Source organism: Nycticebus coucang, chromosome 20, assembly GCF_027406575.1.
Source record: "Nycticebus coucang isolate mNycCou1 chromosome 20, mNycCou1.pri, whole genome shotgun sequence".
Taxonomy (NCBI): domain Eukaryota; kingdom Metazoa; phylum Chordata; class Mammalia; order Primates; family Lorisidae; genus Nycticebus; species Nycticebus coucang.
In genome coordinates this window covers 19,622,901-19,636,484 of record NC_069799.1, presented here as the reverse complement: position 1 = coordinate 19,636,484, position 13,584 = coordinate 19,622,901, and the positions used below count along the sequence as shown (strand labels likewise).

Genomic DNA, 13,584 nt, shown 5'->3' with positions numbered 1-13,584 from the left:
TGTGCTCTGAACATCTTTCAAAAATAATTCATGATATATAAAAGTTTTCATAAAAAAATAAAAACAAACAAGAAAATATGGCTCATCAAATGAGCCACTGAACACTGTTTTATTTTTTTATTTTTGTAAATTTTTTTATTTTTAATTTCAGCTTGCTTGTTCATTCATGTACACAAGTGAAGATTTTTCTGTCCTTTGAATATAGTCCAGTATAAACACAAAAGGCCTTTCCAAATATTAGGTGAATTTAGGGTGAGCTATATATAACCAATGGTGCTGTCAAGTCTTCTAAGTAAGGACTAATTATGGTGACTTCATTGATCTTTACAATCTCTGAGATGAACATCACACTTTGTTTTAATTGTGTAATTTGGCAGTTCTTTTTCTGTCTACCATTTTGAAGGTTATTTTGGAGTTGGAAATAATTCTCTTTGTAATTATAAAGTAGCTTTATACACCATCCAGAGTTACCAGATATGATATGAACACAGAAGAGTCCCATGGAGTATTACTCTAGGGGACGCTTTTCATCTCAGCCTACCTGTCACAGCACACAATTGTACAGCAAAGTGCCTGGTGTCTCAAATAATGAAGCCACAATGGTCCATCTGCCTTTTTTCAATATCTATTCTTGAGCCGTGGTAGTACACAGTATTACAAAAAGTGCCCCTACAGTCACAAAACATAGGGAAAATGTGAAATTATACCTCTATGTTGTATCTGTATTTACAAAATAGTTTATAAAAAATGTCACAAAACAGGCTGGGCGTTGTGGCTCACAACTGTAATCTTAGCAGTCTGGGAGGCAGAGGTGAGTGGATTGCTTGAGCTCATGAGTTTGACACCAGCCTGAACAGAAAATGAGATCCCATCTCTGGAGTTAATCACTGATGTTTTAAGGGTGTACTCTGTATGATAAATACTGCTCTCAAATCTTATTTGAAAGGCAATTATTATTCATTTTGAGAATTCTTTTTTTTTTTTTTTTTTTGGAGACAGAGTCTCAGTTTGTACCCCTGGGTAGAGTGCTGTGGAGTAACAGCTCACAACACCCTCCAACTCCTGGGCTTAAGCCATTCTCTTGCCTCAGCCTCCGGAGTAGCTAGGACGACAGGCGCCCCGCATAAAGCCCGGCTATTTTTTTGTGGCAGTTTTGCTGGGGCCAGGTTCAAACCCCCAACAGGCACCACCTGAGAACTTTTTTAACAGACTGGGTTTTCCTAGTTTTATAAACAAGTGACTTCTTGTATATCTGAAATCTCTCAGTAGATTACTTATGAGTCACATCACATTCTAGTTTAATTGAGTGGTAGAAGACTTTTCTGCTTTTTACATTCTGTTTAGAGTTTCTGTGTTGGGAAAATATTTATTTTAATCATATTTCCTAAAATCTTTTTAAAATTAAAAAAAATTAAAAGGTGCCCACCAGGCTTCTTACTAGAGGTCTTTGTTCACAATTTTGCAGCACAGAAATTGGTTGCCCCAACATGAGTACACAGGAAGGCCTCTCTGCCTGTTTGAGGTCTGCTGTCCCCTGCAGAAAACTGTAGATCATATTCCTATAAAAACACTCTCATTGGCTCAGCACCTGTAGGATAGTGGTTATGGTGCCAGGTATATGCACCAAGGCTGGTGGGTTCGAGCCTGGCCTGGGCCAGCTAAACAATGACGGCTGCAACAAAAAATTAGCTGGGCATTGTGCTCGGTGCTTGTAGTTCCAGTTACTTGGGAGGCTGAGGCAAGAGAATTGCTTAAGCCACAGTCTCTGAAGTTGCTGTGAGCTGTGTCACCATGGCCCTCTACTGAGGGCAACTTAATGAGACTGTCTCAAAAAAAAAGGGTGGTGCCTGTGGCTCAAAGGAATAAGGTGCTGGCCCCATATACCGGAGGTAGTGGGTTGAAACCCAGCCCCGGGCAAAACAACAACAAAGAAATACCAAAAGGAAAAGAAACACTCTCATAAGGGGGCGATCGGCAGTTCCAGTCTTTCTCACAATGCACCTGGAATCTTCAGACTTGAAGATAATTCTGACATTTGGGGTTTGTGATACCAACTGGGATGAGAGAATGTGCACGGAGTTGATCTGAGAAACTCCTCTTCTACCTCCTTCTCTTGCCCAAATGCAAAGGAATATACAGTGGGTGCTATCAAATTCATGTCTTTCTAGTGACCTAAATCTGCAGCTCTTTGTCTGAATCCAATGCCTGAGGCTCCTCAGAATGCATTAGAACTGGCTCCGTAGGAAAATCTTGTTTTTCTTCCCTCACTATAGAACCCAGGAATACAGAGCAAGTTGGATCTCATCTAGAATCTGCACACATGACCTGGCCTCCACCTGGAATTCAGAAGATAAGGTTGGACTTTGAGCTGAGGTCACCCCCAAGGGAGACCTATTCTGTAGTGTTAGAGATCATCATAGACTTTGTAAACATAAAGGACCTTTTGGAGTGGGAGCCCAGAATGTTAGAGATCTTGCCCAGTGACCCATTATAGCTGTGTGAGATAAAAAATAGAAAGGCTGGGCACCACATTTCAACTTTGCTGGGAATTACTGGACACTTTGTACCAACCTTAGGGCATTATAAGAAGTAATTTACACAACGTGAGGTTCCCAGCACAGTGCACCATACCACGCTATGAGCACTTAGTACCTGCTCAGTAAACATTGCATTAATACACAGGTACATGTGGTTTTCCCAACACAGATGTATTCAGATACTGCTGCCTTCTCTAGCCACAGTAAACCTTAAAGTGCCAGCAGAAAATATCATGTTAAAGAATGGTGACTGATGGTCTTCCCTGTGGATCATAAATATGTGTGTTGTGATAAATTTTGACATAAGGGACTCTGTGCTATGCTGCTGTCTTCAGCTGAGAGCTGCTGATAATGAGTCTGGGGGTAACATAAGCATTGACAGGGGAATTGTTAAAGAGGTCGATTCATGGACCTGTCCCACACCTGCAGATAAATTTCCTGAGTAGAGCCCAGAATACCACATGATTTTTATGCTCATTGAAACTTTAGAGATGAGTGTTAGCTATGTGGCTCTCAGCCCAGGGTTCCAATTAGAATCACATGGCCACTTTGTAAAAACACCATCACCTGTGCTCTCTCCACAGTTTCTATTAGGCTGGTGGAAGCATCCATGTGACATTAATTAACTGCCCCACGTGTTACTATGTGGGGCCAAGGTCAAGCACAAGTGCTCCAGGTACATTAATGAGACTTGAATTCAGCCTTTGTTCCAGAGGGAGGTACTAGGATCTGCTCTGCTTTGGTGTGGCGGAAGCCTGTCAGCATGGTTCATATGCCCATTGCTGTAGCACAAAGTGCTGGTACGTGTAGGAAGGGAGAGCACGTGAGAGTAGGAAAGAAGAAACTCACATTTTGGTCTCCATGAGGAGTTCATCATACCTGATGGTTTCTATTAAAAATTAGAAAGGAGTGTAGTTTTTTCTGCTTTTGAAGGCCCTCATGCCTGTGAATGTTATAAAAGCAAGTAAAAAGACTATGCTGACTCCTTTCAGCATTATTCTGTAAATATAATTCTAATTTGTCTAGACAATCTCACCTGAAAAGAAATCCCAGACTAGAAAAAGGAGAAGACAACATGGCTAGTTCTCAGATACATTTATCAAAGATGAGGGACTGTGTTTACTATTCCTGCTGGAATTTCATGTGGAACTTAGAAGGTTAGAATTTGCAAATCCTTTCTTCTTTACTTCTGATGTTTCTGCTAATTAGTTTCTTTTCACTACTTGCCCTGTAAAATCCTTCTCCTCCATGTTCCAGAGTGTTCTCTATGTCCCAGTCCCACACATGCCATGGGCAAGTTTCCCAATAAATGTACAATCTATAATAATGAAGAGGTTCAATATTTGAATATCTTTGCTTACAGGACAAAATATATGTGAATCTTTGTTTACAGGACCACATGGGATAGTGAGAAGTGTGGATGTGCAGGACTCCTACTGGGGATTGGATCTGATCCTGGTGTATGAGTGAATAAGGGGAACATGTTCTGTTTAGGTTCCATCTGAATGCTCCATTAGAATCTACTCAGAACAGGATTAAGAAAATGCAGACATTGAATGGCATTAATTGCCCAAGGTAACTCAGAGTTCTGAAAAGGAGAAACATAAGAATAGACTTTCTCTTTAGGATACTAAAGACAAACCATTTAAATAAACTATTAGAGATTAGAGAAAATGGGAGCTTTCTGTAGCATGAACTTTGCATTAAACTAGTATTTTTCTTTCTTTTTTTTTTGAGACCGAGTCTCAAGCTGTCACCTGGATAGGGTGCTGTGGTGTCACAGCTCACAGCAACCTCAAACTCTTGGGCTTAAGTGATTCTTTTGCCTCAGCCTCCCAAGTAGCTGGGACTACAGGTGCCCATCACAACAGCTGGCTATTTTTTTGCTTGTGTTTGTCATTGTTGTTTGGCGGGCTTGGGATTGATTCAAACCTGTGAGCTCTGGTGTATGTGGCTGGCGCCTTAGCCGCTGAGCTACAGGCGCCGAGCCAAAAATAGTATTTTTTATTATTACTGTTTTTGTTTACTATTATGGCAGTGATGTTGTATTCTCCTCTGATTAGTGGTACCTACTACAAATTGGCCCATGACAGTAAACGTTAATTTCATTCACTTGGTTAAGTTGCTCTATAATTACTTCACTATAAAGTTAATTATTTTTTCTCTTTATCATTAACAAATGTCTTGGGGGAGATTTGCTGACTGATGTTCTCAAACTATCACATTTAATCTAGAAGCTTCACTTCTTATTGCTTCTTTGCTTGCAGATTGCTTTGAAAAATGAATTCTATCATTTTTATTCACTGGTCAGATAAAACCAAAGTCTGCCACTTCCTGGATCCTTGACATAATATTCTTCTTTGGGCCAGAAGGGTGAAGTTTTTTGAAGTGCAGAAAATGACTTCACCCCAGATCTGCTGAGTCAAAATCTGCATTTTAAAAAGATCTCCAATTCATTATTATACACATTAAATTTGGGGAGATACTTTTAATTCATCATTTTTATCTATATAAGAAATACTCAACATCTTGTTCTATATGCTATAAATACAGCATTAAAAATTTATATGTCTGGACACTCTTCATTTTGTTATCATCTAGAAAGATATTATGTATACGCTAGTTTAATGAATTTAGTGCCATCCTTATTCCTCAGAATTAGAAAATACTTTCAAGACTTTTTTTTTTTTTACTTTGTAAAACATTAGTTTTTTTTTCTTTTTTTTTTTTGTCACTCTCATTAGAGTGCACTGGTGTCACAGCTCACAGAAACCTAAAACTTTTGGGCTCAAGTGATAAGACTATTTTCTTGAATAAACATTACTTTTTTTTTTTAATCTTATGGATAATCCCAGTCACTCACATGTCAGTAACAGTTCTTATAACTTTCATATTCCCTCTGAAATTAAGAACTCTTTTTATGACCAGTTAGTAAATATGTATCGTTTTCCGGAGCTATTGACAGTGAGGGATGTGTCTATAGAATTCTCTCCAGAGGAGTGGGCCTGTGGGGACACTGCTGAGCAGAATTTGTACAGGGATGTGGTGATAGAGAACTACAGAAACCTGGTCTCCCTGGGTGAGGATAACTTCAATACACAATTCCTATTTCTCACTAGGGGATCACTTTCTTTTTCTGTAGATTGCTTCTTGAGAATTTCTGCTTCACATGAAAATGAAAATGTTTTATATCCATGCTTTGAGGAAATTTGGAGGTCTGTTGACTTAAAACAGAAAAAAATTTAGATTCTTGTCTTGAAATAAACCTTCCCCTTTCTGGAGCTGATTCTGTATCCTTCACTCTAGTGGTAACTGTAGAACGTCTAGAAATGGTCTGTACCTTAGAATCCAGTTTCCATCACTAATTATTGATTCAGTGGAAAGAGGTGCTCACGAGCTATCAATTTAAACTATTTTGATATTATTCTAAAGAGCCCATCAGTAAATAATATTTGGGAAAACAATTTTGCAGAACTTTCTATAATCTTCTCTCTTTTTTACTCAGGACAGTACTAGATTGGTAATTGAATAATCCACAACAAAATTCATACAAATTCTTTCTAATAAAACAGGACTTGCTGCCCCTAAGCCAGACCCGATCACATGTCTGGAACAAAGAAAAGAGCCCTGGAATGTGAAGAGAGAAGAGGCAACAGCTAAACACCCAGGTAGGTGAGAGGGAATGAGGCAGATAACATAGCTGAGAGGGGCAAAGGTCGAGAAGAAAGCCACACTTCAAAAAGTGGTTTGGGAAGCTCTGATTCATTAGATATTTTTTTTATTAAGTCTTTTGTACATAGATCATAAATACATTTATGCCCATTTCAGTGTGTTGATTATTTGTACAAATTGGAGTGCTTACATCATACTAATCAGCATAGCTTTCATCTCATTTACCCAGTTATAGCATTAGGACATTTGTGTTCTACACATGACAGAACCAACTTGTACTTGCAATGTGCTCCATAGCTGTGGTCCCCCTACTATCTCCTACTATCCCTCCCACCCTCTCCTTATCCCTCGCCCTCCCCTTCCCTCCTTCATCATAGACTAAAGTTGTGTTTCATTTTTCATATGCAAGTGTGAGTTATTATAAACTGGTTTCACAGTAGTACTGAGTACATTGGATACTTTTTTCCCGATTCTTGAGATACTTTACTAAAAAGAATATTTTCAAGCTCCATCCATGTACCCATTGACCCATGAATGGATTAATAAATTGTGGTATATGTATACCGTGGAATATTAGGCATCAGTAAATAAAAGGTGGAGACTTTACCTCCTTTATGTTTACATGATTCATTAGAAATTATTTAGAGAGGGCTGAGTATGTCTTTTTCTCTCACAGAGGAGCATCGTCTGTCCCATGCTCTTAAATTCTCTAAGAACTCTACTACCCCCTGCAGTGATCTTCTTTAGAACTTATTTGAGAACAAAACGTATTTTCCTGGGTTATAAGGGACTAAATGATCTGACAGCATTTTCATTGATTTGGAGGATATGGGAATATCTACACATATTTTTGAAGAGCTGTATGTTAAACCATACATACATATATATACATATTTTTTTCTTTTTTGAGACATGGTCTTGCTTTGTTTCCCCAGCTGGAGTCAAAAGGCTGATTGATCATAGCTCACTGCAATCTCAAACTCCTGTGTTCAAGTGATTTTCTCACCTCTGCCTTAATAATGACAGCTATATGCATGGCTGGCAGTGCCCAGCTAATAATACTTTTATTACTATTGTAATATTGTAATATTTAATACTACTTGCCATTACTATTATCATTTGGGTGGTGAGTTCTCATTACATTCCTGAGGCTGATTTCAAAATCCTCATCTCAACTGATCCTCCTGCCTTGACCTACAAATTTCAGGGATTACAGACTGAGCAACCATGCCCAGCTCCATTTCTAAAGTCTTTTTTTTTTCCTTCATGTTTGACATGTGTGAAGGGAATGGAAGAAATATTGAGAGTTGTTTCATAAATCCAGGTTTTTTGTTTTCCTCTTCATGATTTTTAATTCTCAGAAGGATTCAGAGGTGATTTTATAGAAATTCAGACTCACTAATTTCATAAAAACACATAATTTTTCAAAAATATAATAAAATTTAATGTGCCTGTAGTTTCAAATACTTGGGAGGTTGAGGCAGCTGAATCACTTGAGCCAAGAATTTGAGGTTGCTGCAAGCTATGATAATGCCACGGTACTCTACCCCAGATAGAGCGGACAGAATGGAACTGTGTGTCAAAAACATCTAACGTTATTTACTGCTAAATATTCCTTAGTATAAAATAATCTTAGAATTTTCTAAGAATAATAATATATATATATATTTTTAGACAGAGTTTCACTCCGTCACCCTCCATAGACTGCTGTGGCATCACAGCTCACAGCAGCCTCCAGCTCTTGGGTTTTTAAGCGATTCTCCTGCCTCAGCCTCCCAGTAGCTGGGACTACAGGTGCCTATCACAACGCCCAGCTATTTTTTGTTGCAGTTTGGCCGGGACTGGGTTTGAACCCACCACCCTTGGTATATGGGACCAGCACCCTACTCACTGAACCACAGGCGCTGCCCAAGAATAATAATCTTAAATAAAGATTATTATCTAAGATTATTATCTAATCTGAAATAATCTTAGAATTATTCTATGCCCAAATTTCTCAACTGTAATATAGTTTGTTATCTACTTTCCTCATATAATTCTTAAATATACTATGTCATTGAGAAGCTTAGAATTGTCAACCATATTTTATATTCCCCATTGATAACTAATATTTTGATAACTTTTATTTCATAATTTTCCTCTGTGCAGTAAAGTATCAGAAATGTGTCATTGTTTGTATGTATATATAAATGTGTGTGAATGTGTATAACAAAAATTTTTTCACAAATATCATGACTTCATTTATTACTTATAATGTAATAATTTGATATGTATGTACATTGTGAAATAATACACTGAATGTAGTAAATGCATCCATCATTTTACGTATAAACTATTTATATTGAGAACACTTAAGGTCTACTGTCTTAGCAAATTTTAAGCCTACAAAATACATATTTTTTTTGTCTAACTATATTATTAACTGTAAACATGGTGGTATACATCAATTTTCCAAGACTTATTCATCTTACAATTAAAAGTTGCTATCCTTGGTCATCATCACCACACTTTTTCTGCCTCCTAGCTCTGGCAACTGCTGTTGTAGTCTTTGCTTCTATGAGTTCAACTTTTTAATGTTACCTAAAGCAGTATTTCTCTTTCTGTGCTGGCCATATGCTACTTAGCATAATGTGCACCAGATCCATGTTGTTGACATTGCAAGATATTCATTATTTTTTTTTCCATTTCTTTTTTTTTTTTTATTGTTGGGGAATCATTGAGGGTACAAGAAACCAGGTTACACTGATTGCATTTGTTAGGCAAAGTCCCTCTTGCAATCATGTCTTGCCCCCAAAAGGTGTGGCACACACGAAAGCCCCACCCTCCTCCCTCCTTCCCTCTCTCTGCTCTTCCTTTCCCCACCCCTCCCTCCTTCTTGCTTTCTCTGCTCTCCACTTCCCCCACCCCCACTGTGTCCTTAATTATCCTTAATTGTCCTCATATCAAAGGTAATTCAACATTTTTATGGCTGAACAATAGTCTATGGTAAGTGTGCACTCAGTTTTTTATTTGTTCATTCTGAACAGCCATTTTAGTAGTTTCCATTTTCTTGGCAATCGTGCATAATGCTGAAATAAACATGGGATGTAGATATTTTTTTTGAGATACTTATTTTTATTTCATTTCATTAACGATCCATAAGTGAAATTTCTGGGCTAATATGGTAGTTATATATTTTTAACTTTTTAAACAGATCTGCATGATGACTCTAGCAATTTATGAACAGCAATATTTTATAGGGTTTGCTTTTCTTCACGCTCCTGCCAATACTTAGTATCTCTTTTCTTTTTGATATTAGCCATCATAGTAGATATGAAGGGATATTTCATCATGATTTTGATTTACTTTTGCCTGGTTATTGGGAATGGTTTTTTTTTTTTTTTTTTGGTTTTTGGCCAGGGCTAGGTTTGAACCCACCACCTCCGGAATATGAGACCGGCGCCCTACACCTTGAGCCACAGGTGCCGCCCTTGGTAATGTTAAGAACTTCTTCACGTACCTGTTGTCTACTTGTGTTTTCCTTTAAAACAATCTTTTCTATTTCTTGCCATTTTTCAGTTGTATGATTATAATTGATATTTTTGCTTTTGAATTATATGAATTCCTTATATATTTTTGGATATTAACATCTTATCAAATGAGTAATTTGAAATATTTTCTCTTCTCCAGTAGATTTTCTTATTTAGTGCAGAAGTTTTTGGTTTGATGCTTTCCAACTTGCTGATATTTTTATTTTGTTCCACTTCTTATGTCATATCAAAAAAAAAAAAAACATTGTAAGACTTATGTCAAGAAAGTTTTTCTACACGTTTATTTTTAAAAGTTTTAAGGTTTCATATCAACACTTGTTATCTCTTTCCTTTTTGATAATAGTTAACCTACTAGTCATGAAGTGATATCTCACCATGGTTTTGACTTGCATTTGCCTGATGATTGTTAAAGTTGAACACCTCTTTATGTACCTGTAATTTTGGGGAATGGCATAAAAAATGGTCTAACATCATTCTTTTTCTTGACTATTCAGTTTTCCCAGCACCAAGCATTGAAGAGACCATAGTTTCTTCATCATGTATTCTTGGTGGTCCCATTATACATTAGCTGATGTTATGTGGTTAGTTTATTCCTGGGGTCTCTATTCTGTCCCATTGTTTCTTGTGCTGTTTATGTACGTACTGTGTTGTTTATGTACGCACCATGTTGTTCTTATTACTGTACCTTGAAATATAGTTTGAAATTAGAAAGATGCTTTCTTCTTCCTTAAGATTGCTTTGGCTCCTCAAAGGTTCCATACACATATTAGACATTTTTTTTTTTAGGACACATTAAAATTTGCTTTAATACCTCTTTGGGGAAAAAAAATCGCACTTGTAGTGAATGAACAAGAAACATTTTTATGCTATTATTTTTATCTACCATGCCATGAATTCATAGGGAAGAGGTTCCAGTAGCTGAGGAAGGCACCTTGCCATTGAATGTGACAAAGTGTTGATTGACTTTTGAATTTATGGGAAATAGGTTCCAGCACCTTGTATCACTGTTACATGAGGTCTATTGGTTATCCTGTGTGCTATGCTGTACACCGATGATGCCATGAGCTCATGGGGAATAAATAGGTTCTTGCACTTAAAAACATGGGTCCACTGGTACTCCTGTGTGCTATGTTATATGCTTATTATGCCATGAATTCACAGGGAATGGGTTCCAGGAGCTCAGGTTCCTTTCTGTTAGTTCTCACAAAGTGGGCTTCTCTGAGTGGTGCACGCCGGGGCTTCAGTTGAACCCAGGTACCTTTCTCTTGGGCTTCCTTCTTTTTCTGATCATTTTCCTTCACATGTTTTAGGAAGCTATCTCAGCTCTTAGAGTGCTCAATATGCTCAATACGAACATTAATCCTCTTGGCAAGGATCTTGCCCTTAACTTGTTTGTTTGCAACAATGCCAACAGCATGCTGGGTAACATTGTAGACTCTTCCAGTTTTGCCTTGGTAACATTTGTGTGGCATGCCTTTTTGAACAGTACCCATTCCCTTGATATCTACAATATTACCTTTCTTATAGATTCGCATATATGTGGCCAAAGGAACAACTCCATGTTTTCAAAAAGGCCTAGAGAACACGTACCGGGTGCCTCTCCTCTTTCTCTTTGTGTTTGTCATTTTGGTGAATTAGTGGAAGATGGCATCTCCGATAGACATTTTTTTTTAATACTGTAAAAAATGCCCCTGATACTTTTATAGGGAGAGCATTGATTCTGTACACTGTTTGGGACAATATGAAACTTTAACAATATTTATACTTTCAATCCATAAACATGAGACATATTTTAAATTATTCATGTCTTCTTCAATTCCTTTCCTTAATATCTTTTAGTTTTCAGTATAAAGATATTTTACCTCCTTGATTAAATTTATTGTTCCAAAATTTGTTATTTTGATGCTATTGAGATTGTTTTCTTCCTTATTTATTTATTTATTGAGACAGAGTCTCACTTTATCACCCTCAGTAGAGTACTGTGGCATCACAGCTCATGGCGACCTGCGACTCCTGGGCTTAGGTGATTCTCTTGCCTTAGCCTTTCAAGTAGCTGGGACCATAGGCACCCACCATAACACCTGGCTATTTTTTTGTTGTAGTTTGGCTGGGGCATTTCAAACCTGACATCCTCAGTAAATGTCTTATGTCCTACCCAGTGAGCCATTGGTGTCACCCTTCTTCCTTATTTTTAGGACAGTTTAGTTTTTTAGGGTGTGGAAACATAGCTGATATTTGTACGTAAATTTCCTAATTTGAGAATTGAGTAGTGTTGTTACTTCAAATAGTTTTTTGGTGTTGTCCTTTAGGTTTTTGTATATATGATTATGTCATCTCCAGGTGGTAAATTTTTTTTTTATTTTTCAGACATAATCTCACTGTGTTGTCCAGGCTAGAGTGCCATAGTCATGACCCAGCATACAGTAACCTCAAACATCTGGGTACAAGTGATCCTCCTGCCTCAGCCTCCAGAATAGGTGGGACTATACATGCCAGCCGCAATGTCCAACTTATTTTTTATATTTTTAGTAGAACAGAGTCTCACTCTTGCTCAGCCTAGAAAATAGAGAAAATTTTACTTTTTTCTTTTGAATTTGAATGTTTTCATCATGTTCTTGCCTAATGGTACAGCTTAGGACTTATAGTAAGGGTTAGAATAGAAGGATTAAGAGTAGAAACACTATAGTCTTCATTGGTCTCTGTGCATTTAAAGGCTCAAACACTTCTTCCAGTTTTTATAAATTGTTTTTTCTTTTCATGGAAAGATGGTTTCTTGTTAGGTATTTGGTATAAAGGAATCTGCTTTGGGTTTTCAGTGAATAATGGTTGTAGCAAGGTCACAATTATGCCCCTTGCTCTGCAGAGGAGTCTGCCTTTGACCTGTCATGAAAGGCTTGTGTGGTTTTAAATCTTGTCTGGTCTCTAGGAAAAGTGGACTGCCTTCAGAATTTTGATCTATAGGGTAGGCACTAGAGTAGGCTTCCGAGGTTGAGTCTGCACGTGATGGGTTTGATAACAGAGGTGTGGATAGGGCTGGTTCCAATTGAGTGCCTGAGAAGTTTCCCTTCAGGTTACTGTGTGGATCTATGCACAGGAAGTGGACTGTAGCTAAAAGAGCTGCAACTGAATAACAGGAGTGTTTTCAGGAACATAGCAAGAACAATTCTTAATTTCACCTTGTGTTTAGGCATGGATCAGTGTTATCATGGTGTGAAAATAACACTTGTCATTTGAAGGTAATTTTTTAAAAGATTTATACCTCTGTATCTCTTCTAGTGATTTTTTTTTTTTTTTTGAGATTGAGTCTTACTATTTTGTCCTCGGTAGAGTGCTGTGGCTTAAGCGATTCTCTTGCCTTAGCCTCCCAAGTAGCTGGAACTACAGGCACCCGCTACAACACCTGGCTTTTTTTTGTTGCAGTTGTTTAGCTTGCCCAGGCTGGGTTTGAACCCGCCACCTTCAGTGTATGTGGCTGGCGCCTTAACCACTGTGGTACAGGTGCCGTGCCACTTCTAGTGATTTAAATATTATTTGTGGTGAAAACATATAACATAAATTTACCATCATAAATGTTCAATCTGCTTCTATGAGATAGGTGAGTCTCCCCCCACATCTCTGAATGAGCAAGACTACTCCCAGATTTTGTCTGAAAAGAGTTGGAGACTCAGTGGAACCAAATTAGATGAGACATTTTTTAATCTGCAATCAGGACAATGGGTCTTTAACTTTGCCATCTGTATGAAACCCTGCTTTGTCAACCTGGCCCTCCTAGGTCCAGAATTCCACTAGGGTTTAAAAATCTTATATTTAACACCCAAAATTTACACAAATGTATTTGTTTCATG

General features: G+C 37.7%; 1 protein-coding gene across 1 annotated transcript; it reads left to right on the top strand.

Annotated features, from left to right (window-relative positions):
- The first annotated feature begins 5,474 nt into the window (after window positions 1-5,474).
- On the top strand, window positions 5,475-6,213 carry LOC128572495 (zinc finger protein 736-like). The gene is made up of 2 exons (XM_053572539.1): window positions 5,475-5,616; window positions 6,110-6,213. The coding sequence occupies exons 1-2, from the start codon at window positions 5,475-5,477 to the stop codon at window positions 6,211-6,213; spliced, it is 246 nt and encodes an 81-aa protein (XP_053428514.1).
- Window positions 6,214-13,584: the final 7,371 nt, after the last annotated feature.

Coding starts and splice junctions, on each gene's coding strand:
- LOC128572495 (XM_053572539.1), top strand. CDS start 5,475: ATGTATCGTTTTCCGGAGCTATTGACAGTGAGGGATGTGTCTATAGAA. Junction 5,617..6,109: donor CAGAAACCTGGTCTCCCTGG/GTGAGGATAACT, acceptor CTAATAAAACAG/GACTTGCTGCCCCTAAGCCA.